Raw genomic sequence first — 25,564 nt, 5'->3', positions numbered from 1 at the left:
TGTGCAGGTTGTACACTGCACAAGGATACCTCATCTAAGAGGTTGTCTTCTGCAGCCAAATGCAGATTAGCAGATTTTGATACAATATCATAGATGGTATATTTATGGTGAGAATTGTCCGGCAGATGGCAGTCAAATGTCTTGTTCCAACAATATCTAGGTATTATGCCAGTTTGCCAACAGATGTCAGTAAAGTGTTTTGAGGAAGGCTGTCCTTTTCTAATTATTACAAAGGTACAGTATGGACTAGCAGGGGATTGAATTCACCCAGCCCTGGGGAGAGTGGTTGAGGCTCAGCTTAGCAGAGCTTGGGAAACTCCTCTCGAAACCTGCTGGGGAGCTGGAAGCCTCTGTATGAACATCCCTGGGGCAGCCTAGACCCTCAGGTCAGGAGCTCCCAGTTCCCTTTTTTCTGTCAAAAACATGATATTTCTTCCTATTTCTGGACTGCAAACCTGGGATTTCTCCCTTCTTTTCCCTTTCCCCTCTCCCTGACTCAATTAGAAACCTCTTTTGTCTCTCCAGTGCGCCTGGGCAGGCCGGGGCCGTCTATGATGTCGCTTCCTAACTGGCCTGTGAGCCACAGGTCTGTCCCATTTTGGCCAGATCCAGCCCCTCATCCCTTGCACACAAAGAGGTATTTGGCTCTTTCCCAAATACCTCTTTCCACATGACCACCTCCCCAGTGCCAAGGGCATCGAATACCAAATCACATCAGCCCCCTCTAAGGCAAAGACTGGGGAGTGAGGCTGCAGACTAGGACTAAGCTGGGGAAGGATGTGCTTGTACTCAGTGCTGTCTGGGTTATGGTGAGCCGCCCTGGAAGTGTGCAAAGACCTGGCCACCGCATGGGAGGCAGCAGAGGCGTTCAAGTGTTCGAGGAATTGAATGGCAACGAAGTTCCCCCGCACAGAGGCTCTTGTGCTCTCGGCCTGTGTCTTCGGTTCTCTTTGCAAATCTCTCTCCATGCTGTCTGGAGGAAGTGCGCTTACAGGACTCTGGGGGTAGGATGGAAATAGATGTTCTTCCATCTTACCTTTGGGTGCTGAAAACCTGGGGTGGAATCCTTCTTTTGCCCCTTTTTTGTTGAATCTATTGTCAGAAATTGTCATCTCCACCTCACACTGGGTCAACTTAGCTGCTGCTAAAATTCCAGGAGCCATAGGTCCATTTGCTTGGAGGGAGGCCCAGTTGTAGGAGCATTTGCTTGGCTCAACAGGATTAGGGAGGTGGCGAACAAGCTCTGCATCCCTGTCTCTCGAATATGAATTGTCCCTTGGGCACAATCCACCTCCCTCCCCTCTCCAGTGCTGCGCCTGGGACCCGGGGGATGGCGAGTCTGAGCCGGTTGCCTCCCTCCTCTTGGCAGGTGCGGGAGCTGATGGACGCTGAGTTCCCCCACTCCTTCCTGGTGTCTGGGAAGCAGCGCACTCTGGAGCTGCAAGCCCGGTAAAGCAGCTGGGTGGCAGCCCAGGGCCAGGCGGGAAAACTGGGAGGGGCTGATCTCCTCAACACCTGTGTTCACTTTCCGAGCAGGTCCCAGGAGGAAAAGATTTCCTGGATGCAGGTATGGGAACGCTCCAGGCCTTCCGGGAGTCTTTTTCCTTTCTCTTTTTTTTTTTTTTCTTTCGCAGTAATGGGTTATCTTGATGAAGCTCCTGGGATTCTCCCTAGCCTATTCGGGCTGAGGGGCAGGGAGTGGTGTGTGTATGCATGTGTGTGTGTGCATGTGTGTATGCATGTTTGTGCATCCGTGTGTGCATGTCTGTGTGTGTTTGTGTGTGTGCATGCATGTGTGTATGTGTGTGTTTATGTATATGTGTGTTTCTGTGCATGCATGTGTGTGCATGTGTTTGTGTGTATGTGTGTGTATGTGTGTGTACGTGCATGTGTGTATGTGTCTTTGTGTGTATACGTTTGTGTGTCTGTGTTTGTGTGTGTGTGCGTGTGTGTGTGCACGCTCCCACACCTGCGTGTGCCCAGCTGCTCCCTGCTCTTCCTAAGGAGCTGCTCTGTGGTAGTTTGGAGACAGATCTGGGTTCCTATCTTGCTGCTTCTCATTGCCCAGCTGGGCAGTCCAGGGCCAGTCACTTACCCTCTCTGAGCCTCAGTTTGTACATTTGTAACCTGGGGTTGGTAGTTTCTCCTCTGATAAGGTGGCCTGTGTGTGTGTAGAATCCAGCGTCTGGCACCCAGTGGGCTTTCAGCCCTGTCTGTTGCATGTGTGGCTGGATGGACCGAGGAGCAACCCCTCCCTCCCACACCTCAAGCCCCAATCCTCCCTCTCCCTGCACCCCAGGCCTTCCAAGCAGCTGTTGACCAAATTGAGAAGCGGAATGAAACCTTCAAGGCGGCGGCCCAGGGGCCTGAGGGAGACACCCAGGAGCAGGAGGTAAATGAAAGCTTTTTCATCCGTTGCTGGAGCCACCAACCCAATCAGAGCTTGTTCCCTCTCTGTTCTACTTGTACCAGCTTGGAGGGACAGGGAGTGTCACCTGCCAGGAGAGACTGAAGGGACCAGGGGAAGCCCTCACAGCGCATCCCCCGACTCAGTGCCTGAGCATTCCCCGTTAGCAACGCTTCCTTTGGGAGCCTCTCTGTACAGCTGTCATGGGGAAGGGTTTCATGTCTCTGTAGCCGCAGGGGGCAGCAGGGTTTTGGGTTTGAAGGTATCTGACAAATGTAAAGTCTCAGGGAAGATGGAAGGTGAGTGGGGTAGGGGCTGGGGAGGATATCTGTGGTTTGAGTTCAGATTTGAGCTCAACTCTGGCTTGCTGGGTGACTGCTGAGTCATTTGACCTCTCTGGGTCTCAGTTTCCTCACTTATACAATGGGAATAATGGTAACTAATCTATCATAAGGCCTTGATCAGGTCAGTCAGCCTCCTGTGAAAGCCCCAGGGAAGCCCAACACACAGAATCCCTGCCACAGCAGGTGGACACAGGGCCTCCGGTCCTCAGAGGATGGGCAGAAGAGGGTCACCAAGGGCCCATTCCTGCCCAACTCCCCTTAACCCACAGCTGCAGTCTGAGGAGCTGGGCCTCCGAGCACCACAGTGGGTCCGGGACAAAATGGTGACCATGTGCATGCGCTGCCAGGAGCCCTTCAACGCTCTGACGCGCCGTCGCCACCACTGCCGGGCCTGCGGCTATGTGAGTACTCCTGCCAGCACTCCTGCCTCCACCTGCCCCACCCAGGCCTCCACCTTTCCTACCTAGGCCTCCCCTTGATCCACTTAGGCCTCACCTGTCCCACCTAGGACTCCACCTGTGTCACCTCAGCCTCTACCTGTCCCACGTAGGCCTCCACCTGCCCCACCTTGGCCTCCACCTGTCCCACCTAGGCCTCCACCTGTCCCACCTCAGCCTCCACCTGCACCACCCAGGACTCCACCTGTGTCACCCAGGCCTCCACCTGCCCCACCTTGGCCTCCACCTGTCCCACTCAGGCCTCCACCTTTCCCACCTGAGCCTCCACCTGCCCCACCCAGGCCTCCACCTGTCCCACCTAGGCCTCCACCTGTCCCACCTCAGCTTCCACCTGTCCTACCTAGGCCTCCACCTGCCCCACCTAGGACTCCACCTGCCCCACCTTGGCCTCCACCTGTCCCACCTCAGCCTCCACCTGCACCACCCAGGACTCCACCTGTGTCACCCAGGCCTCCACCTGCCCCACCTAGGCCTCCACCTTCCCTACCTAGGCCTCTACCTGTCCCACCTAGACCTCTACCTATGTCACCCAGGCCTCCACCTTCCCCACCTAGGCCTCCACCTGTCCCACCTAGGCCTCCACCTTCCCCACCTAGGCCTCCACCTGTCCCACCTAGGCCTCCACCTTCCCCACCTAGGCCTCCACCTGTCCCACCTAGGCCTCCACCTTCCCCACCTAGGCCTCCACCTGTCCCACCTAGGCCTCTACCTGCCCTACCTCAGCCTCCACCTGCCCCACCTAGGCCTCCACCTGCCCTACCTAGGCCTCTACCTGTCCCACCTAGGCCTCTACCTGTCCCACCTAGACCTCTACCTGTGTCACCCAGGCCTCCACCTGCCCCACCTAGGCCTCCACCTGTCCCACCTAGGCCTCCACCTGTGTCACCCAGGCCTCCACCTGTCCCACTTAGGCTTTTACCTGTGTCACCCAGGCCTCCACCTATCCCATTTAGGCCTCTACCTGCCCCACCTGGGCCTCTACCCTCCCAGGTCAGGCCCTGCTGTCCCCATCCTGGCCAAATCTGCTGGCTTCAACCAGTGCAGCCCAGTGGCGTTGGGCACTAGCTCATCTGGCCCTCACAGCACACCTCAGGGGGCTGCTATGCTCCCGTTTTATAAATGGGAAAATGAGACCCATTGAGGATTTAATTACTTGTTCAAGGCACCTCTGAAGCTGATCCTATGAATTTATCTGCCTTCTTATCATCATTTTCCATCACCCTGAGACCCAGAGCTAGGAAATGGTCTCCAGTTCCAGTGGAGGGTCATCCAGCCCCATACCCCCTCAGGCCTTGCCCCACCACCACACCAGGCCCATGCCCACTGTGCACCCACCCACCCCTGTCATCCTCTCTTCTCTACCTGCTTTGGCTAACTGTCCTCTCTTCTCTGCAAGCCCTCAGCACCCTGGCACCTGATGGATTCTGTTGCCAACTCTGCCTACTGGTTCAGGCCTCAGTTTCCTTACCTCCACCATGGGGATCATGAAACCCACCTCCAGTGTGGCAGTGAGGATTCAACCAAAAAACATTCTCTCCCTTCTCTCTCCTTCTCTTTCTCTTTCCCCCTCCTCCATAGCTCAGGTAGGGCATCCAGTGCAGGTGAGCTACCAGCTTCTTGAGGAAGGAACTGTGTCCCTCCAGTTCCTCCTCTTATCAACCCAGGCCCCGTTATCAGAGGCAGATCTCGCTTTGCTTTTTAAGCATCTGCTGTACTTGAGCTGTACTCTGTTGACATCACAACCCCCTCTGTTTACTCTGCAAACAGAGAAGCCCTTTGCAACCTCAGTCTTTGATGACCTCTAGAGGACAGGAGGAGTCTAGCTGGACAGGTTGGGGCCAGTCAGGGAGGTGTCCCCAAAACGTGTTAAACTGCAATCAGGACACAGTCCATTTCTAGGACTGGGAACACACCTGCATTCAGATGTCAGTGATGAGTTAACATCCCGAAGCCAAATAGAAAGGATGTGGGGATTGGCTACTGTTCCTGGTGATTCACATCTGTAAATAAGAGTTGAACTGATTCACACGTGTGACTGAAAGTAGTTCTTTAAAAATTACTTAAAATAGTGAACTACAAAGAGGCACAAAGAATAACAACACCCATGTAGCTGCCTTCCAGCTTAAGATAGAAAACATTCTCACAACTAAACTAAAGGTATGATCCTTGCTTGGATTCTTTCTGGGGTAAAATAAAGCCATCAAGGTCGCTCTTGGGACCATTGGGAGATATTTGATTTTGTAACATATCTAGATAATAATATTATATCAGCTGGGTGCAGTGGCTCACACCGGTAATCCCAGCACTTTGGGAGACCAAGGTGAGCGGATCACCTGAGGCCAGGAGTTCAAGAACAGCCTGGCCAACAGCCCCATCTCTACTAAAAATACAAAAATTAGCCGGGTGTGGTGGTGTACACTTGTAATCCCAGCAACTCGAGAGGTTGAGGCAGGAGAATCGCTTGAACCCAGGAGGTGGAGGTTGCAGTGAACCCAGATCGCGCCACTGTACTCCAGCCTGGGCAACAAGAGCAAAACTCCATCTCAAAAAAATAAAAATAATAATACTGTATCAATGTGAAATTTCCTGAGTGTGACCATGACACTGTGGATAGGTAGAAGAATGGCTTGTTCTTAGGAGACACCAGCTACATATATAAGGGTGAGGTGTCATGATGACTGTCATTTATCCTCAAACGGATCAGAAAAAAATAAAATACACACACATAGAGACAGACAGAGAGCAAATGTGGCACAAATGTTAATAATTAGTGAATTCAGTGGGTGGTATCATTGTATTATTTGTTCAATTTGTTGGTTTGAAATTTTTCAAAATTAAAAGTTGTTAGAGGAAAACAATTTACTAATTATATTTAAACATTGAAATCTCTCAATAAAAAAATAAAATGCTCCTAAGGTAACCAAAGCCCCGTGTGGGGCTGTGCCCTGACCGTGGGTTTCTCGTGCCTGTGCAGACCTTCGTGCCTGCTGAGCCAGTGAGTCATCCTTTCGGTGGTTCGGGTGCCAGTTTCTGTCTCCCCTGCCTGCCAGACGGGAATCCTTGTCAGGGTGGGGCAGGGCCAGGCCTTCTTCTCCACATCCCTGCCAGGCCATGCTCTGTGCTAGGCACACAGAGGAGCTCCCTGAGGGCTGGGGCTGCCTGACGAACAACACTCCCCGCTCTGCCCCTTTCTCCTGCGCTCCATCTCCAAGCCCACATCTGGGCTCCCCGTGGTGCCAAGTCTTCCTTGCAGTCATGCCTTGAGGCACCCAGAGTTCCTCTCTGAGTCTTCCCAGGCCCCTTTTACCTGGTCTCCCAGCATGATCCATGTCAGCCTTGGGGGGATGTCTTCGTGGTGAACTGAGGGTGGGCCCCGCTCCACAGAGTACCCATGTAAAAACAACCAGCCTATCATTTTTAGATGAACATACACTTGACTCCATGATGGCGCAGAATACAAAGTCCACCTGAGTCTTAAAGCTAAACTGTGGGTCTTGAAAGACACACCCTGTTTGTGGAGGGCCTGTCTGCCAGTTAACAGTGTGGCTCTCAGGGTCAGGAGAGGACAAAAGCTGGGCCCTGCTTACCTGGGGGGGGTCTTTGGGAGAGTCAGGTGAGATGGCAGAGAGGACAGCACTTGGAAAAGTGAATCAGATGCAGAGGTCTGTCTGGGGCAAGCCCTTGGGTTCACGGTTACCCTCACTCGGAGGGAACCTGGAGGAGAGAGAAGTTATGGCCCTTGTGATGGAGGCCGGGTCTTGAACTCTCAGCCTAAGAGCCCCGAGTCTGAGCTCCCCCATGCACTGCAGCCTCCAGGCAGTTGGGCCTCACCAGCATCGGGCACCATTCCCGCTCTGCCTCCATTCCACTCTCGAAGCTTTCTTTTCCTCCCCCAGTTCCTGGTTGCTCTCATGCCCCCACCTGCCCGCCAAGGCAGGAGCCCAGCCCTCCGGTGCCTGGTCTCAGCCCCACGCCCCCGTGTGTGTGTCCTCCTCAGGTGGTGTGTGCCAGGTGCTCCGACTACCGGGCCGAGCTGAAATATAACGACAATAGGCAAAACCGAGTCTGCCTCCACTGCTACACGTTCCTCACTGGAAACGTGCTCCCTGAGGCCAAGGAGGACAAGAGGCGGGGCATCCTGGAGGTGAGGGCCACTGTCCCCATGCTCACCATCCGTCCTCTTTTCAGGGAATGTGTGCCCAGTAACCACCCTGGGCTGACACTGTCCAGTGCTGAGGAATAAGCCAGCTGTGGTCACACCCTCCCTCCAATCCCTCCTCCTCTCTCTGCCCACAGACCCGGGTCTCTCCCCACAGCCCAGGCAGTGCGGAGCCTGTCACCAAATGGAGGTACCCTTTGGCTGCAGGCTGTCATCCACATTCTTCTGCGCTTCCTCTATGTCCTCATCCAATAGTACGCCCCCTCTGGACAGCTCCTGTTCACATCCCCACGTCCTGCCCCAACAGTCCCAGGGTGACAAGAGCTGGTCACTAATTCCATTTTACAGATGGGAACACTGAGGCTCCAGGTCAGACAGATTGGAGACTCCATTCTAACTGGAAGGGACTCCAGGAGCCAGTCAGTCTTATCCCATGGAGACCCAGGGCTGGAGAAGTGACTTGCCCAAGATCACACAGCAAGTTAGGAGCCAGCTCTCTGATCTCAGCCACAGATGTTCTTTCTGTTGCCCTGGGGGCCTCACTGAGCCACACTTGCCCCCACAGGTGCTCCCTTGTGGGGGTACAACTGTGCTCAGCTAAGCACCACAAATACAATGTCACCCAGCCCAGCATCGGTACCACCATCCACTGCCCCTCCCTCATGAAGGCCAGGTTGATATCCTACTGTCCCTGGGAGGTGGGAGAAGGTCCAGCCTGTGCCAGCTGAGATTCACTCCCAGGTTCAAGTTGGCCTCTTTTGGCCAGGTGGGATGGCTCATACCTGTAATCCCAGCACTTTGGGAGGCCAAGGTGGATGGATCACCTGAGATCGGGAGTTCGAGACCAGCCTGGCCAACATGGTGAAGCCCCGTCTCTACTAAAAATACAAAAAAAAAATCATCCGGGCATGGTGGTGCATGCATGCAATCCCAGCTACTCAGGAGGCTGAGGCAGGAGAATCTCTTGAACCCGGGAGGTGGAGGTTGCAATGAGTCGAGATTGCACGATTGTACTCCAGCCTGAGCAACAAGAGCGGAACTCCATCTCAAAAAAAAAAAAAAAGTTGGCCTCTTTCCATGAGCATCTGCCCCCTTTCCAATCCTCCTCATTCTTCCAGGCCCAGGACCCCCCTGACCGATAGGCAACACAGCCTGCTGCTGGAGATGCTCAGCCCCTTCTCGAGGCCCAATTCTGTTTCCTGGAGCAGCTCCAGGCACCCTCCCAGCACCTGCCCCTTGTGGGCACACACACGACAGGTTCAGGCAGGCTGGCATTTGGCCGCAGCTCTGCCACTGGCCAGCTAGCTGTGTGACCACAGGCACTTGATGGGACTTTCTGAGTCTCAAGGACCAAGGACCTCTCCATTCAGTACTGCTGTAAGGATTGGAGATAGTAATTGTCAAGCCCCCAGACCAACATCTGGCACTTGCGACTGCTCTGTTCCCTGACAGTCCCTCCTTCTGGTTTTAGAAAGGGTCCTCAGCCACGCCTGACCAGAGCCTGATGTGCAGCTTCCTGCAGCTCATCGGGGACAAGTGGGGCAAGAGTGGCCCCCGGAGCTGGTGTGTGATCCCTCGAGATGACCCCCTTGTGCTCTATGTCTACGCTGCCCCTCAGGTAAGGCCACCACCTACCCATCCCCCACCAGGCCCTGGCCTTCCCACAGCATGTGTATGGTGGGGGTCAGCGGTGAATATTGCTAGCTCCATATGTCAGATAGGGAAACTGAGGCCCAATGAGGATGTGGTATCCTGGAGTCTCAAGGTTAGTAAGTTTCAGAATTGGGCCCTGACTCTAGGTCACCACTGCTTTGCCCTCAGAGGCAGCCATTTCTTCTCTCCTCTTCCTCAATGGCCTTCACCAGCCCACCCCCAACCCATGGGGGTTTGAGGTGTGAGCTGTGCGTGAGTGGCTGTTACCTTCACAATGGCTATCTGGGGCAGTAGGACTGAGAGAGGATAGTGGCCCACTGCTCTCTCCTCCCCCCAGGACATGAGGGCTCACACCTCCATCCCCCTGCTGGGCTACCAGGTGACCGTTGGGCCACAGGGGGACCCTCGGGTCTTCCAGCTACAGCAGTCAGGCCAACTCTACACTTTCAAGGCCGAGACGGAGGAGCTGAAGGGCCGCTGGGTGAAGGCCATGGAGCGGGCGGCCAGTGGATGGAGTCCCAGCTGGCCCAACGATGGGGACCTGTCCGACTGAGCCACTGCCAGCCACTCTCCTGCCCACCTCTCCCCACCCTGAACCCAGCTCCTGCCACAGACTGACCCTGTGGCCTCAGGACCCACTGCCCCAAGGGGTGCTTTCACAGAATTGATTCAGCCATCTGCGCTCAGGCCATGTGTCCCGATCTGGGATGCAGAAAATATGGGTCCATTCCTTTCTAGAAAGGGGACAACCAAGTGTCTCAGTTTGCCTTGCGGGGAGGGGGCTCCTGGGCCATGGGACTTCCAGTGCTGAAACTGGGAAAGCCCCAGGTAACCCCGGACTGGTGGTACCAGAGTGTGGTTTTCAACCGGGGCTGCTCATTTGTGTCTCCCGGGGAGCTTTTAAAGAGTACTGGTGAAAAACACATAGTAAATTAATTTTAAAATGTAGAAAACAATGCCTGTACTGAAGCACCACCAACCAGTTAATTGGTCTGCGATGGGGGAGGCACGGGGTCTTTTTTTTTTTTTTTTTTTTTTTGAGATAGAGTCTTACTCTGTTGCCTAGGCTGGAGTGCACAAACATGGCTCACTACAGTCTGCATCTCCCAGGCTCAGGCGATCCTCCCACCTCAGCCTCCCACGTAGCTGGGACTATAGGTGTGTGCCACTGTGCTTAGCTAATTTTTTTATTTTTTGTAGAGATGGGATTTCACCATGTTACCCAGGCTGGTCTCAAACTCCTGGCCTCAAGTGATGCTCCCACCTCCACTTCCCAAAGTGTTGGGATTACAGGTGTGAGCCACTGTACCTGACGCATGCGTACTTTTTTTTTTTTATTATACTTTAAGTTCTAGGGTACATGTGCATAACGTGCAGGTTTGTTACATATGTATACTTGTGCCATGTTGGTGTGCTGCACCCATCAACTCGCCAGCACCCATCAACTCGTCATTTACATCAGGTATAACTCCCAATGCAATCCCTCCCCACTCCCCGCTCCCCATGATAGGCCCCGGTGTGTGATGTTCCCCTTCCCGAGTCCAAGTGATCTCATTGTTCTGTTCCCACCTATGAGTGAGAACATGCGGTGTTTGGTTTTCTGTTCTTGCGATAGTTTGCTGAGAATGATGGTTACCAGCTGCATCCATGTCCCTACAAAGGACACAAACTCATCCTTTTTTACTGCTGCATAGTATTCCATGGTGTGTATGTGCCACATTTTCTTAATCCAGTCTGTCACTGATGGACATTTGGGTTGATTCCAAGTCTTTGCTATTGTGAATAGTGCCGCAATAAACATACGTGTGCAGACGCATGTGTACTTTTTAAGAGTACACACTGGAGTCTAATATACAGCCTGGGTTACCTGGGATGAAGAATAAAGAAAGCAAACTACCACAACCGATGGTTGAGCCCCTATCAAGTGCCAGTCATGATAGTAGTAATAATAATAAAAATAATAAACATCTATTGGCCAGGCTCTGTGCAACGTGTTTTATGTGGATTATGTCATTTTACCATCCATAGTTATCCCCATTTCCAGATGAGAACACCGACTCAGAGACGTTTAGTAATTGGTTCAATTGGTCATGTAACTCATAGATGCGAGAGCCAGGTTTTAACCCAGTGAACTAAGGTCAAAGCTCTTTCCATTATGTAGCAGAACAATAAGACAAGCAGAGAGGGGAGGAGAGTGAGAAGGAAAGGAGAGGGAAAGAGAGTGAAGAAAGCTGGGAAGACAAGAGGGAAAGGTGAATGGTGGGAGGAAGGGGGATGGGAGGAGCATCCCTGTTCCCTCATCCCCACCTCGCTGGTGGGTGAGGATGCTTTTTCATAACAGACCACCAGGGGGTGGCAGTGGTCAGCAGGTCACATGGAGTGGCCCCAGCAGTGGCCAGAACACCCTCAGCTGCTCTCAGCAGGTCCAGCCATTTCTGGGCTCTGCCCTGAAAGGAGGAAGCATGGATGAGTCACAGGTTTTTGTCCCATCACAGGCTCAACAGCTTGCCTGCCTCCAACCTGAGGCCACTTCCGTCTTGTAGAGTGTTTGTTTATTTGAGACAGGGTTTTGCTCTGTCACCCAGGCTGGAGTGCAGTGGTGTGATCAGAGCCCACCAGAACCTTGACCTCCTGGATTTAAGCCATCCTCCTTCCTCAGCCTCCTGAATGTCTGGAACCACAGGCACACGCCACCACGCCCAGCTAATTTTTGAAATTTTTGTAGAGATGGGGTCTCACTATGTTGCCCAGACTGACCTCAAGCTCCTGGGCTCAAGCATCCTCCTGCCATGGCCTCCTAAATATTGGGATTATAGACATGAGCCACCGCTCCCGGACAGCGTCAGCATTTTATTTATTTTCTTTTTTATTTTCATTTTTATTTTTTGAGATGGAGTCTCTTGCTCTGTCGCCCAAGCTGGCTCCATCTCGGCTCACTGCAACCTCTGCCTCCTAGGTTCAAGTAACTGGGATTACAGGCGTGCACTACCATGGCTGGCTAATTTTTGTATTTTTAGTAGAGACGGGATTTCACCATGTTGGCCAGGCTGGTCTCAAATTCCTGACCTCAGGTGATCCACCCGCCTCGGTCTCCCAAAGTGCTGGGATTACAGGCATGAGCCACTGCGCACAGCCTGCATCAGCATTTTTTTTCTTTTTTTTCTTTCTTTTTTTTTTTTTTGAGAAGGAGTCTCGCTCTGTCGCCCAGGCTGGAGTGCGGTGGCGCCATCTCGGCTCACTGCAAGCTCCGCCTCCTCGGTTCACGCCATTCTCCTGCCTCAGCCTCCTGAGTAGCTGGGACTTCAGGCGCCCACCACGCCCGGCTAATTTTTTTGTATTTTTAGTACAGACAGGGTTTCACCGTGTTAGCCAGGATGGTCTCCGTCTCCTGACCTCGTGATCCGCCCGCCTCGGCCTCCCAAAATGCTGGGATTACAGGCGTGAGCCACTGCGCTCGGCCTGGTATCCATTTGTTAGAAAGCACTGAATTGACTGAAGTTTTGGATCTTCTTCTTCTTTTTTTTTTTTTTTTTTTTTGAGACGGAGTCTCGCTCTGTCGCCCAGGCTGGAGTGCAGTGGCGCGACCTCAGCTCACTGCAAGCTCCGCCTCCCGGATTCACACCATTCTCCTGCCTCAGCCTCCTGAATAGCTGGGACTACGGGCGCCCGCCACCACGCCCAGTTAATTTTTTGTATTTTTAGTAGAGATAGGGTTTCACCGTGTTAGCCAGGATGGTGTCAATCCCTGACTTCGTGATCCGCCCGCCTTGGCCTCCCAAAGTGCTGGGATTACAGGCGTGAGCCACCGCGCCCAGCCCCTGCATCAGCATTTTAAAACTCGCCAGTGATGCTGAAGGCAGCTGGCTCAGTGACAGCAGAGTCAAACTGCGGCACTGGTACCTAAGCTTTTCCAGGGGGTTAGTCTGAGTGGGAGTATAGGGAGTGGCTTCACCGTGGAACAAAATGAGGTAGCTGTCAGAAGAGGGAAGCGGGGCACACAACCTTTGTGTTGTCATTGTTAGGTTTACTGAGGTGTAATTTACAGACTGTAAAATCCACCCTTGTTGGTATATTTTCTAAGTTTTGGCAGAAGAGTACAGTCATACAGCCACCACCACAATCCCCCTGTAAGTGTCCCCATGCCACCCTTTGTAGTCAACACACACCCCTACTCCTTGCCTCTGGTAACCATTGATCTATTTCTGACTGATAATTTTGCCTTTTCCAAATGTCCTTTAAATGGAACCACAGCTTTTTGAGCCTGGCTTCCTTTACTCAGCATTATATATTTGAGATTCATTCACTTTGTTCCCCGTGTCAGTAGTTCATTCCTTTTTCATTGCTGAGTAGTATTCCATTGCATGGGCATATCACAGTTGTTCATCTCTTTACCAGGTGAAGTACACTTGGGTTATTTCCAGTTTGGGACAATTATGAATAATACTTCTATGAACTATAAACATTCATGTTCAGTGTTTGTGTGAGCACACATTTTCTTTTCTCTCAGGTAAATACCTAATATTGGGTCACTGAGTAAGTGTCTAACTTTATCAGAAACTACCATGCTCTTTTCCATTATCAGTTGTACCATTTTGCATTCCTACCAGCAATGTTTGACAGTTCCCCCTGCTCATGCATTTGGTGTAGTCAGGTTTGAAGTTTGTTTTTTTTTAATTAATAATTTTAGACATTCTGGTGAGTGTATAGGGCTCATGACCTTTTAAAAGTTTCTGATATAAAGAAATACATACAGGCTCACATCTGTAATCCCAGCATTTTGGGAGGCCAAGACGGGAGGATCACATGAGGTAAGGAGTTTGAGACCATCCTGGGCAACATGGTGAAACCCTGTCACTACCAAAAAATATAAAAATTAGCCGGGCATGGTGGTGCATGCCTGTAGTACCAGCTACTTGGGAGGCTGAGGCAGGAGAATCCCTTGAACCTGGGAGGCAGAGGTTGCAGTGAGCCAAGATGGCACCACTGCACTCCAGCCTCAGTGACAGAGTGAGACTCTGTCTCAAACAAAACAAAACAAAAGATCTGGGGACTGACAGAATGAATTGTGTGACTCAGACACGACAAGCCCATCACCTCGTACTTACTAATCATTGCCACCACTGTGTCGATGAGGTCATGGGACTTTCACATCTTCCCACTTCCCCAGCACGACCGTCTGTTATTCATCTCTGTATCCCAGGGCTTAGCACATAGCAAGTGCTTGAAAAATACCCTCTGGCCTGGATTCACACCAGCTCTGTCCACCCTCCAACACGGTATGTTTTCATTTTCTTCCTTGAGGTGACTGGAGGTCAAAGAGGTAAAATGATGTGTCCAAGGCATGTAGCATCTCTGTGTACTCTCTTAGGGACCAGGATGCGGGTCTCCAACTTCTCACCGTGACCCCACACTTTTGTCCTCACCTTACTGCCTGTCCCGCCCTCATGGCTTGATGCCAGGACCTGTTTCTTTTTGAAGATGGCCACAATAAGAGTATTTACACCATGGAAATTGGCAAACATGAAAATCGGCATATCAGCCCCTCTGACCTCTCATCCCCCAACAAAGAGTTAGTTGTTCCATTTTTACCAGCACCTCAATGGACAGGGAACCTGGCATTCAGGCGAGACTGAGAGAAGCCATCTTTGCTCACATAGCCTTGTCTTGATCGTACAACCAGACCATGAGCCCCTCGAGGGTGGCCAAGATGCCTTATCCATCTCTTTTCCCCACTCCTGTCCTCAATCTTTGTCCTGGGCTGGCTGCCAGCTAGATTTGGGCCTAGGGAAACAATGAGCTTCTTCAGGTTGAAGGCCAAGGTGGGGATGAGGGCATCTTCCTATTGGTACTGCTGGCCTGCCCTGGCCTCTGCCTGGTCACCCTATTCCTACTCTTACGCCTGGGGGAACTGAGCACTGACATGCTAGAACTGTTCTTCTCACCCTCTTCTATGATTCTCAGATTTCTTATCTTTGCCATTCTCATCATGTCTCACTTTCTTTTTTTCTAGGAATAAAAACAAAAGCTAATTTTTGATGAACATTTACCATGAGCTTTCTTTTTATTGGCTCATGTAATCCTTATACCAGCTCCACTGTACAGAATGAGAACAGGGAGGCACAGAGAGGTTCAGCAACTTGCCTAAAATCACACAGCTGGTAAATAGAGAAGCCAGAACTCAGTGTAGATGATCTGAGACCTCTCTGGAAAGCAGCAATGAGCACGTCAGACTTAGAATTGTAAAACATGGGTTTGAATACCGGCTCTGTCACCTCCTGTGACTTTGCTCTCTAGGTCTCAGCTTCCTTCCTCATTCACAAGGTGGGATGATGAACATGCACCTCATCCGTTCATAGGGTGATCTCAAAGTCAAATTATGTAACAGGTGTAAAAGGATATAGCAAATAGTAAAGTGGGCTGGACACGGTGGCTCACACCTGTAATCCCAGCACTTTGGGAGGCTGAGGTGGGCAGATCACTTGAGGCCAGAAATTTGAGACCAGCCTGGCCAACATGGCGAAACCTTGTCTCTACTAAAAAATACAAAAATTAGCCAGGTGTGCTGGTGCATGCCTGTAATCCTAGCTATTTAGGAGTCTGAGGCGGGAGAATCACTTGAACTGGGGAGGCAGAGGTTGCAGTGAGCCAAGATCATGCCACTGCACTCCAGCCTGGGCGACAGAGCAAGACTCCGTCTTAAAAATTAAAAAAAAAAAAAGAAAGAAAGAAAAGGAAAAGAAAATGGTAAAGTGCTCAGCAAATGAGTGGATTATTAGTATATGGTTCTGTTTTCCAATTTTGAATTCCTCTCTTGCCTCTCAGAAGAATTCTTTGTCACTTCTGTTGTACCAGCATGCACAGTGCCCAGTGAGCTCCCAGATGTGGAAGCGATCAGGCAGTGCTGACTTCTCTTCCTGTGTTCTCTGCTGGGCTCTAATTTCTCTTTTTTTTTTTTTTTTTTTTTTTTTTTGAGATGGAGTTTTGCTGTCACCCCGGCTGGAGTGCAATGGCACAATCTTGGCTCACTGCAACCTCCACCTCCTGGGTTCAAGTGATTCTTCGCCTCAGCCTCCCAAGTAGCTGGGATTACAAGCACATGCCACCATGCCCAGCTAATGTTTGTATTTTTGTAGAGACAGGGTCTCACCATGTTGGCCAGGCTGGTCTCGAACTCCTGAACTCAGGTGATCCTCCCGCCTTGGCCTCCCAAAGTGCTGGGATTACAAGCATGAGCCACTGCGCCTGGTGCTGGGCTCTAATTTCTCAAGTCTTTCAAGGAGACTCAATTCACCTCTCCTTTTCCCTTTCCATCACCAAACCCAGACTCAGAGAGTGGGTGGGTTCACCCCAGCAGGCTCCTAGTGCTCAGACCAACACCAGTACTGGCACTCCTTGAATGAAGTCAGTACATGAATACATCTTAGACATTACAATGGAAGCCAGTTGGAAGTTATGCTTCGCTTTCTAGAAACGGGCTTGAGTAAACTTTTTAGAAACACATTTATTTTTGTGGAGCAAGGCAATATATACTGGTCTGACTTTATTTTTAAAATTATTTTGGGGGGGTGGAGGTAAGGAAAGGGAGAGCATTAGGACAAATAGCTAATGCATACAGGGCTTAAAACCTAGATGACCGGTTGATAGGTGCAGCAAACCACCATGGCACATAAATAAATAAATAAATAAAATTATTTGTAATATACAATAATCCCTTGCTATCCATGGGAGATTGGTTCTGGGACCCCCACTCCCCACCGCGGATACCAAAATCTTCGGGTGCTCAAGTCCCTGATATAAAACGGTATCGTATTTGCATGTAACCTATGCCTATCCTTCCATATACTTTAAATCGGGAGGGTCCCCAAATCCCAGATCGTGGACCGGTACCAGCCTGTACCTGTTAGGAATGGAGCCACATAGCAGGAGGCAAGCATCTGGCAAGCTAGCATGACCGCATGAGCTCCCCCTCCTGTCAGATCAGTAGGGGCATTAGATTCTCAGAGGAGCGCAAACCCTACTGCAAACTGAGCATTCGAGGGATCTCAGCTGTGCACTCTTTTTGAGACTATAACGCCTGATGATCTGAGGTGGAACAGTTTTATGCCCCCGTCCATGGAAAAATTGTCTTCCACAAAACCAGTCCCTGGTGTCAAAAAGTTTGGGGACTGCTGCTTTAAATCATCTCTAGATTACTTATAATGTCTAATATACTGTAAAAAATATGCAAATAGGCTGGGCATGGTGGCTCACGCCTGTAATCCCAGCATTTTGGGAGGCCGAGGTGGGTGGACCACTTAAGGTCAGGAGTTTGAGACCAGCCTGGCCAATATAGCAAAACCCCATCTCTACCAAAAATATAAAAATAAGCTCAGTGTGGTGGTGCCCTCCTGTAATCCCAGCTACTGGGGAAGCTGAGGCAGAAGGATGGTTGAACCCAAGAGGGGGAGGTTGCAGTGAGCTGAGATCACGCCACTACACTCCAGGCTGGGTGACAGAGCAAGACTCCATTTAAAAAAAAAAAAAAAAAAAATTAGCCGAGTGTGGTGGCAGGCACATGTAATCACAGCTACTCAAGAGGCTGAGGCAGGAGAATCACTTGAACCTGGGAGGCAGAGGTTGCAGTGAGCTGAGATCACACCATTGCACTCCAGCCAGGGTGACAAAGAGTGAGACTCTGTTTCAAAAAAAAAAAGTGTGTATATATATGTGTGTGTGTGTGTGTGTGTTTGTATGTAAATAGTTGTTAGGTTATATTGTTTAGAGAATGTTTTTTTTTTTTTTTTTTTTTTTGAGACGGGGTCTCACACCCTCACCCAGGTTGGAGTGCAATGGCATGATCTCGGCTTACTGCAGTCTCCATCTCCCAGGCTCAAGCAATCCTCCCACCTCAGTCTCCTGAATAGCTGGGACTACAGACACTGCCACCACACTTGGCTAATTTTTTGTATTTTTGGTAGATATGGGGTTTCATTATGTTCCTCAGGCTGGGAGAATAATGATTCTTTTTAAAGTCTGTATGTATTCAGTACAGATGCAAACATCCATTTTAAAAAATATTTTTGATTCGTGGTTGGTTAAATCCATGGATATGGAACCCACAGATATGGAGGGCTGGCTGTATTTTATCATTTCATTAAAATACATCACTTTTTGTGAAGCATAATTTAAAATAAAGTGCACAGAACTGAAGTGTATGGATTGATGACTTTTCACATGTGTTCACCCACGTAACCATCAAGATCCAGGACAAAGGCTCAGAAGATGTGCAGGGCCCCGGACGGCTCCCTTGTGCCCCCTCCCAGTCAGTACCCACTCCCACAGCAGCGATTTAATTTTGGATAGGCAATACATTCACATGGTACAATTCGAAAAGTACAAAAGGTAAACTAGAAAATCTCCCTCCCATCCTGCTGCCAGACACCCATTTTTTGGAGTGGTTGGGGAGAGACAGAGTCTTGCTGTGTCACCCAAACTGGAGTGCAGTGGCACAATCACGGCTCACTATAGCCTTAACTTCCCAGGCTTAAGTGATCCTCCCACCTCAACCTCCTGAGTAGCTGAGACTACAGCTCAGCCTTACCTGGCGAATTGTTTGTATTTTTTGTAGATACAGAGTCTCACCATGTTGTCCAGGCTTGTCTCAAACTCCTGGGCTCAACCCATCTGCCCAACTCAGCCTCCCAAAGTGTTGAGATCACAGGCATGAGCCACTGCGTCCAGCCTCATTTTTTCTTCCATGAGAACATGTTACTGGTTTCTTGCAGACACCTCCAAAGAAAGGAGATACACATACTTTATTATTATTTTATTTTATTTTATTTTATTTTTGAGACAGAGTCTCGCTCTGTCACCCAGGCTGGAGTGCAGTGGACGGATCTCAGCTCACTGCAAGCTCCGTCTCCCGGGTTTACGCCATTCTCCTGCCTCAGCCTCCCAAGTAGCCGGGACTATAGGTGCCCGCCACCTCGCCCGGCTAGTTTTTTTGTATTTTTTAGTAGAGACGGGGTTTCACCATGTTAGCCAGGATGGTCTCGATATCCTGACCTCGTGATCCGCCCGTCTCGGCCTCCCAAAGTGCTGGGATTACAGGCTTGAGCCACTGCGCCCGGCCTCACACACTTTATGTATTATATTATATCATATCATATTATACTATATTAATTTTCTCACCTTTTTACACAAAAGATATGTAACTAGTCAATTGTGTACTTAACAATACAACTTACAATGCTAGAATCATTTCAATAATTAGCGAATTAATAAATTTACCAAAAAGTGCCCCTTACAAAAGAGTTGGTCTGTAAAAATTGAAACCTTCATTACCAAACACTTCGATGATGCTTGGCTTTACAGCCCTCTGAAGGTCCTTAGGCAGCAAGCCCTGCTGCTACATCAGAAAATGCAATTCAATTAGGAAAACGTGATTCATGTTAACTTTTCGGCAGTCCTCCCAATAAACTGTGCTGTGAGATGCTGCCATCTTGGTATTACCTCTTCCTTTATAGCTCTTATCAATAATAACCACACAGATTTATATTAGCAATAACTCATGAGTTCTAAAGAACATGTGTAAGACACACACAAAAATATGACTGAAATTTGGAGCATAAATTGTGGAATTTCTCAAAGGCCTGAATTATTGGAACTTATTAGGTTGAGGTGAATCAAAGTGGAAAGAACTATTTTGCCCTTTTAGATGTATTAAGCAGTTTTCCTGGGAAATTGGTCAAGAGAATCCACTGGTGGTGTATGAACTTCTTGGGAAGAGCAGGTCTGGCCCTGCCAGAAGGCAGCTGAGAGAGCTGGGCTGGGCTGAGTTCCAGGAAACAGAGTAGGGGCTAGTCAGGAGTGGGAGGGCTAGCAAGGTGATGCAAATTCAAATCCCCAGGTACATCAGCAAGGCCAGAGGGTATAAACAGAGCCCCCAACCAGAGCCACAGCCAGTGGGCAGGGCTCTGGAGCTGGACTGGCTGAGAATGGGCTTAGATGCAAATTGGGAGACACTGGATCATTGCCAAGAATAAGGGCAAAGTCTGGCTGGGCGCGGTGGCTCACGCCTGTAATCGTAGCACTTTGGGAGGCTGAGGCGGGTGGATCAGGAGGTCAGGAGTTCGAGACCAGCCTGGCCAATATGGTGAAACCTCATCCCTACTAAAAACACAAAAATGGCCGGGCGCGGTGGCTCAAGCCTGTAATCCCAGCACTTTGGGAGGCCGAGACGGGCGGATCACGAGGTCAGGAGATCGAGACCATCCTGGCTAACACAGTGAAACCCCGTCTCTACTAAAAAATACAAAAAACTAGCCGGGCGAGGTGGCGGGCGCCTGTAGTCCCAGCTACTCGGGAGGCTGAGGCAGGAGAATGGCGTGAACCCGGGAGACGGAGCTTGCAGTGAGCCGAGATCCGGCCACTGCACTCCAGCCTGGGCGACAGAGCGAGACTCCGTCTCCAGAAAAAAAAAAAAAAAAAACAACACAAAAATTAGCCGGGCATGGTGGTGCACGCCTGTAGTCCCAGCTACTTGGGAGGCTGAGGCAGAAGAATCGCTTGAACCAGGGAGGTGGAGGTTGCAGGGAGCCGAGACTGCATCCCTGCACCCCAGCCTGGGCAACAGAGCAAGAAAAAAAAAAGAGAGAGAGAGAATAAGGGCAGGGCAAATTCCACTAGTCTCTGGGAGAACGGGTGGGGCATGCTGACTCAGTATGGGGACTGATACATATGGGCTTTGCAAAGGGTCCCCATGGAGAATTGTAACAATAATAGCCCCAAACAGAATCAAGTTCCCTGTGTCCATGCTGTTTTGCAATGTAACTTTGTTGCTTCCGCTACCACAAGGTGGAATCTATTTCACCTCCCCTTGAATCTGAGTTGGCCTTGTGACTTGCTGTGACCAATAGGATGTGGCCGAAGTGATGCTGAGTAGGCCGGGCATGGTGGCTAATGCCTGAAATCCCAGCACTTTGGGAGGCAGAGCTGGGTGGATCGCTTGAGGCCAAGAGTTTGAGATCAGCCTGGGCAATGGTAAAACCCAGCCTCTACAAAAAAAAAATTTTTTTTTTTTGAGACGGAGTTGCTCTTTTTGCCCAGGCTGGAGTACAATAGCGCAAACTCGGCTCACCGCAACCTCCTCCTCCCGGGTTCAAGCGATTCTCCTGCCTCAGCCTCCTGAGTAGCTGGGATTGCAGGCATGCGCCACCATGCCTGGCTAATTTTGTATTTTTAGTAGAGACGGGGTTTCTCCATGTTGGTCAGGCTGGTCTTGAACTCCCGACCTTAGGTGATCCACCTGCCTCAGCCTCCCAAAGTGCTGGGATTACAGGCGTGAGCCACCACACCTGGCCAAAAAAAAAATTTTTTTTTAAATTTAGCCAGGCATGGTCCTGTAGTCCCAGCTACTCTGGAGGCTGAGGTGGGAGGATCACTTGAGCCCAGGTGGCCAAGATTGCAGTGAGCTGTGAGCACACCATTGCATGCCTTGGCGACAGAGTGAGACTCCATCTCAAAAAAAAAAAAAAAAAGTGATGCTGGGCAGTTTCTGAGGCTGGGCTTCTGCTTTTGGGCTTTTGGAGTGCTTTCATAATTACGTGAGGAACCTGGCCTGAAAGACCACAGGAAGAGAGAGGCCCAGGCACCCCAGCCAGTCTAGGCTACCTAACCCAGCCAAGCCATTAGCAGACTGTTGCTATGTGAATGAAAACATCAGGGGAACCATCTAGCCAACCCACAGAATTGCAAGAAATAATAAACAGCTGTTCTAAGTCACTAAGTTTAGGAATAGATTGTTACACAGCATTACATAACTGATACATCCATCTACACTATCAATGTACCACTCAGGTCAACAAAGGTTATCTCATGTTGTGCAAACTCAGAATTGAGACCTAAATTGTGAGCATTTTATGTGTTAATAATTATATTCTCCAGAACCCTTTCACATGTTCCTTTTATTTTTTTGAGACAGGGTCTTGCTCTGTAGCCCAGGCTGGAGTATAGTGGCATGATCGTGGCTCACTGCAGCCTTGACCCTCTGGGATCAAGTAATCCTTCCACCTCAGTCTCCTGAGTAGCTGGAACCACAGAAACATGCCACCATGCCTGGCTAACTTTTTAAAATTTTTTTGTAGAGATGAGATTGCACCATGTTGCCCAGTTTGTTCTCAAATTCCTGGGCTCAAGCAATCCTCCTGCCTCAGCCTTGAAAAGTGCTAGGATTACAGTCATGAGCCACCACGCTCAGTTCCACAGGTTCTATCTAATTTGTCATGACAACCCGTTGAGAAAGAGGAAGAGGAAATGTTGTATATCTCCATTAAACAGATAAGAAAACTGAGGCTCAGAGAGATATGTGACTGTCCCAAGATTACTCAGCAAATCAGTAAAGGTGCTGCTATAGACTGAACTGTGTCCCCCTAAAATCTATATGGTGATGCCCTAGTCCCCAGTGTGATTATATTTGGAGATAGGGCCTTTAAAGAGGTAATTAAGATTAAAGGAGGTCATGAGGGCCTTAATCCAACATGACTGGTATCATTATAAGAAAAAGAAGAGACAGGCTGGGCGCAGTGGCTCACGCCTGTAATCCCAACACTTTGGGGGCTGAGGCAGGAGGATCGCCTGAGGTCAGGAGTTTGTGACCAGCTAGTCAACATGGTGAAACCCTGTCTCTACTAAAAATACAAAAATTAGCCAGGTGTGGCGGCGGGCGCCTGTAATCCCAGCTACTGGGGAGGCTGAGGCAGGAGAATCACTTGAACCCAGGAAGTGGAGGTTGTAGTGAGCTGAGATCACGCCACTGCACTCCAGCCTGGGCAACAAGAGTGAAACTCCATGTTAAAAAAAAAAAAAAAAAAAAAGAAGAAAAGAAAAGGAAGAGACATCAGGGATGTGTGTGCAGAGGAAAGGCGGCAGTGAGAAGGCAGCCGTCTGCAAGTCAAGGAAAGAGGCCTCAGGAGAAAACAACCTGTGACACTTTGATCTTAGACTTGCAGCCTCCAGAATTATGAGACAATAAATTTCTGTTGTTTAAGCGACCCAGTTTGTGGTATTTTCTTATGGCAGAAACTAATATAGCAACTAAACTAGCAAACTAATATAGATACTGCTACTCAAATTTAGCTCTTATGCTTTCTTAGAAGGAATTTTCTTAAAACAATGACATACCATTTCTTGCATATCAAATTGGCAGAGATTTTTAATTAAAAGATAAACTTAGTGCTAGTAAGGACATGGAGAAATTGACTTTCTCAATCACAAGGGGTTGGAATCTAAATTAGTACAACTTTCTAAAGGAGATTTGGCAATACATATAGAAAGTCTTTAAAATCTACTTACTAACATATGGTAATAGCAAAATATTGGAAATAACCTACGGCAGATTGTATTTTCTAAAGATGGAAGCACTGGTATATCCCATTTCCCATGCTCTTCATATAATGTGATGTTAGCTTCCTCCTTTGAGAGGTAGGGTCAATTCCCTCTGCTTGAACCTGGGCAAACCTTTGTAGTTGCCATAACCAATAGAATGTGGTGGAAGCAAAGGTGTGTGGCTTCCAAGGATAGGTTATAAAAGGCATCACAGCTTCCGCCTCAGCTTCCTGGACTGCTTCCAGAGGACACTCCAGCAGCTCTGTGGCGAGATCCACGTAGAGAGGAACTGAGTCCCTCTACCTATAGCCAGCACCAGCTTTCCAGCTGTATGAGTAACTCTAGACATAGATTTTCTTGAGTCGGGTATGGTGGCTCATGCCTGTAATTCCAGCACTTTGAGAGACTGACGTAGGGGACTGCTTGAGCCCGGGAGTTTGAGACCAGCCTGAGAAAAACGGTGAGACTCCCATTGCTACAAAAAAATGAAAAATTAGCCAGGCCTGGTGGCACACACCTGTGGTCCCAGATACTAAGGAGGCTGAGGTGGGAGAATTGCTTGAGCCCAGCCTGAGCAACATACTGAGACCTCATCTCCAAAAACAGTAATAATAAGGCCGGGCGCGGTGGCTCAAGCCTGTAATCCCAGCACTTTGGGAGGCCGAGGCGGGCGGATCACGAGGTCAGGAGATCGAGACCATCCTGGCTGACACGGTGAAACCCCGTCTCTACTAAAAAATACAAAAAACTAGCCGGGCGAGGTGGCGGGCGCCTGTAGTCCCAGCTACTGGGGAGGCTGAGGCAGGAGAATGGCGTGAACTCAGGAGGCGGAGCTTGCAGTGAGCTGAGATCTGGCCACTGCACTCCAGCCTGGGCGGCAGAGCAAAAACAGTAATAATAAATATTTTTTTAGAAAGAAAGAAATAGATCTTCTAGTCCCGGTGGAGCCTTCAGATACCTTCAGCCTCAATCAGCATCTTACTACAGCCACATTAAAGACCCCAAGTGAGCACTGCCCAGATGTATCCTTCTCAAATTTCTGATCAGCAAAAACTGTATGAGAAAATAATTTTATTGTATTTTTTTTTTTTTTTTGAGATGGAGTCTTGCTCTGTCGCCCAGGCTGGAGCGCAGTGGCATGATCTCTGCTCACTGCAAGCTCCGCCTCCCAGGTTCACACAATTCTCCTGCCTCAGCCTCCGAGTAGCTGGGACTACAGGCGCCCGCCATCGTGCCTGGCTAATTTTTTGTAATTTTAGTAGAGACAGGGTTTCACTGTGTTAGCCAGGATGGTCTTGATCTCCTGACCTCATGATCCACCCGACTTGGCCTCCCAAAGTGCTGGGATTACAGGTGTGAGCCACCGCGCCCAGCCCATTTTATTGTATTTCTAAGCCACTGAGCTTCTGGATAATATGTTATACAGTCATATATAACTAATACATAACCATCAATAAGGGACTGTGTCTAGCCAATAGGGGACTACTTAAATATATTATGATAGATGCATATAATAAAATATTATGCAGTACTGACTTGGAAAGCTCTACAAGATAATTTCTTAAGTGAAAAATGCAAAGTGCAAAATAGTATAAAGGATACTGCTGTCTTAGTTCATTTTGTGTTGCTATAACAGAATACCACAGGCTGGGTAATTTATAAAGAAAATACATGTATTTGGCTCATAATTCTGGAGGCTGGGAAATCCAAGAGCATGATGGTGGCATCTGGTGACGGCCTTTGTGCTGCATCATCCCATGGCAGAAGGTGGAAGGGCAAGAGAGGGCAAGAGCAAGAGAGCAGAAGGGGGCCAGACTCACTTTTTTTTTTTTTTTTTTTTCAGACGGAGTCTTGCTCTGTCACCCAGGCTGGAGGGCAGTGGTGCAATCTCAGCTCACTGCAACCTCCACCTCCCAGGTTCAAGCAATTCTCCTGCCTCAGCCTCCAGAGTAGCTGGGATTACAGGCACATGCCAGCACGCCTGGCTGATTTTTTTGTATTTTTTAGTAGAGGTGGGGTTTCACTGTGTTAGCCAGGATGGTCTCACTCTCTTGACCTCGTGATCTGCCCGCCTGAGCCTCCCAAAGTGCTCAGATTACAGGCATGAGCCACTGTGCCTGGCCCCAGACTCACTTTTATAATAAGCCCATTCTTAAAATAACTAACCCACTCCCACAAT

At 49.7% G+C, this 25,564-nt stretch overlaps 2 protein-coding genes and 1 long non-coding RNA gene across 12 annotated transcripts in view; 2 read left to right on the top strand and 1 right to left on the bottom strand.

Annotated features, from left to right (window-relative positions):
* FGD2 (FYVE, RhoGEF and PH domain containing 2) overlaps positions 1–18,122 on the top strand; it is a 33,191-nt gene extending 15,069 nt beyond the window's left edge. For 5 of the 9 annotated variants that reach the window (XM_005553135.4, XM_045390791.3, XM_005553134.5 and 2 more), the window contains 7 exons: positions 1,370–1,449; positions 1,537–1,567; positions 2,300–2,392; positions 3,021–3,152; positions 7,207–7,353; positions 8,840–8,986; positions 9,359–11,002. In XM_005553135.4, coding sequence (XP_005553192.2) covers positions 1,370–1,449; positions 1,537–1,567; positions 2,300–2,392; positions 3,021–3,152; positions 7,207–7,353; positions 8,840–8,986; positions 9,359–9,574 — 846 coding nt within the window. In that variant the 3' untranslated portion in view covers positions 9,575–11,002. Of the gene's footprint in view, positions 1–525; positions 638–1,369; positions 1,450–1,536; positions 1,568–2,299; positions 2,393–3,020; positions 3,153–4,605; positions 5,779–7,206; positions 7,354–8,839; positions 8,987–9,358; positions 11,003–17,814 lie in introns of those variants that run through there. The other 4 variants (XM_065544095.1, XM_045390790.3, XR_012433834.1 and 1 more) reach the window with 4 other exon arrangements.
* On the top strand, positions 3,157–4,598 carry LOC135970375 (uncharacterized; the record flags this gene model as incomplete). Its single annotated transcript, XM_065543059.1, has 1 exon — positions 3,157–4,598. A coding segment is annotated over one exon (1,194 nt), but the record flags the coding sequence as incomplete, so codon positions are not given.
* LOC135970636 (uncharacterized) overlaps positions 10,151–25,564 on the bottom strand; it is a 113,574-nt gene continuing 98,160 nt past the window's right edge. For both annotated transcript variants that reach the window (XR_012433836.1, XR_010586428.2), the window contains 2 exons: positions 18,602–18,789; positions 10,151–10,674 (listed from right to left, as the gene is read on the bottom strand). This is a non-coding gene — a long non-coding RNA (uncharacterized lncRNA). The remainder of the gene's footprint in view (positions 10,675–18,601; positions 18,790–25,564) is intronic.

This window comes from Macaca fascicularis, chromosome 4, assembly GCF_037993035.2.
Source record: "Macaca fascicularis isolate 582-1 chromosome 4, T2T-MFA8v1.1".
Lineage (NCBI taxonomy): Eukaryota > Metazoa > Chordata > Mammalia > Primates > Cercopithecidae > Macaca > Macaca fascicularis.
This window is presented reverse-complemented; position numbering and strand designations above follow the sequence as displayed.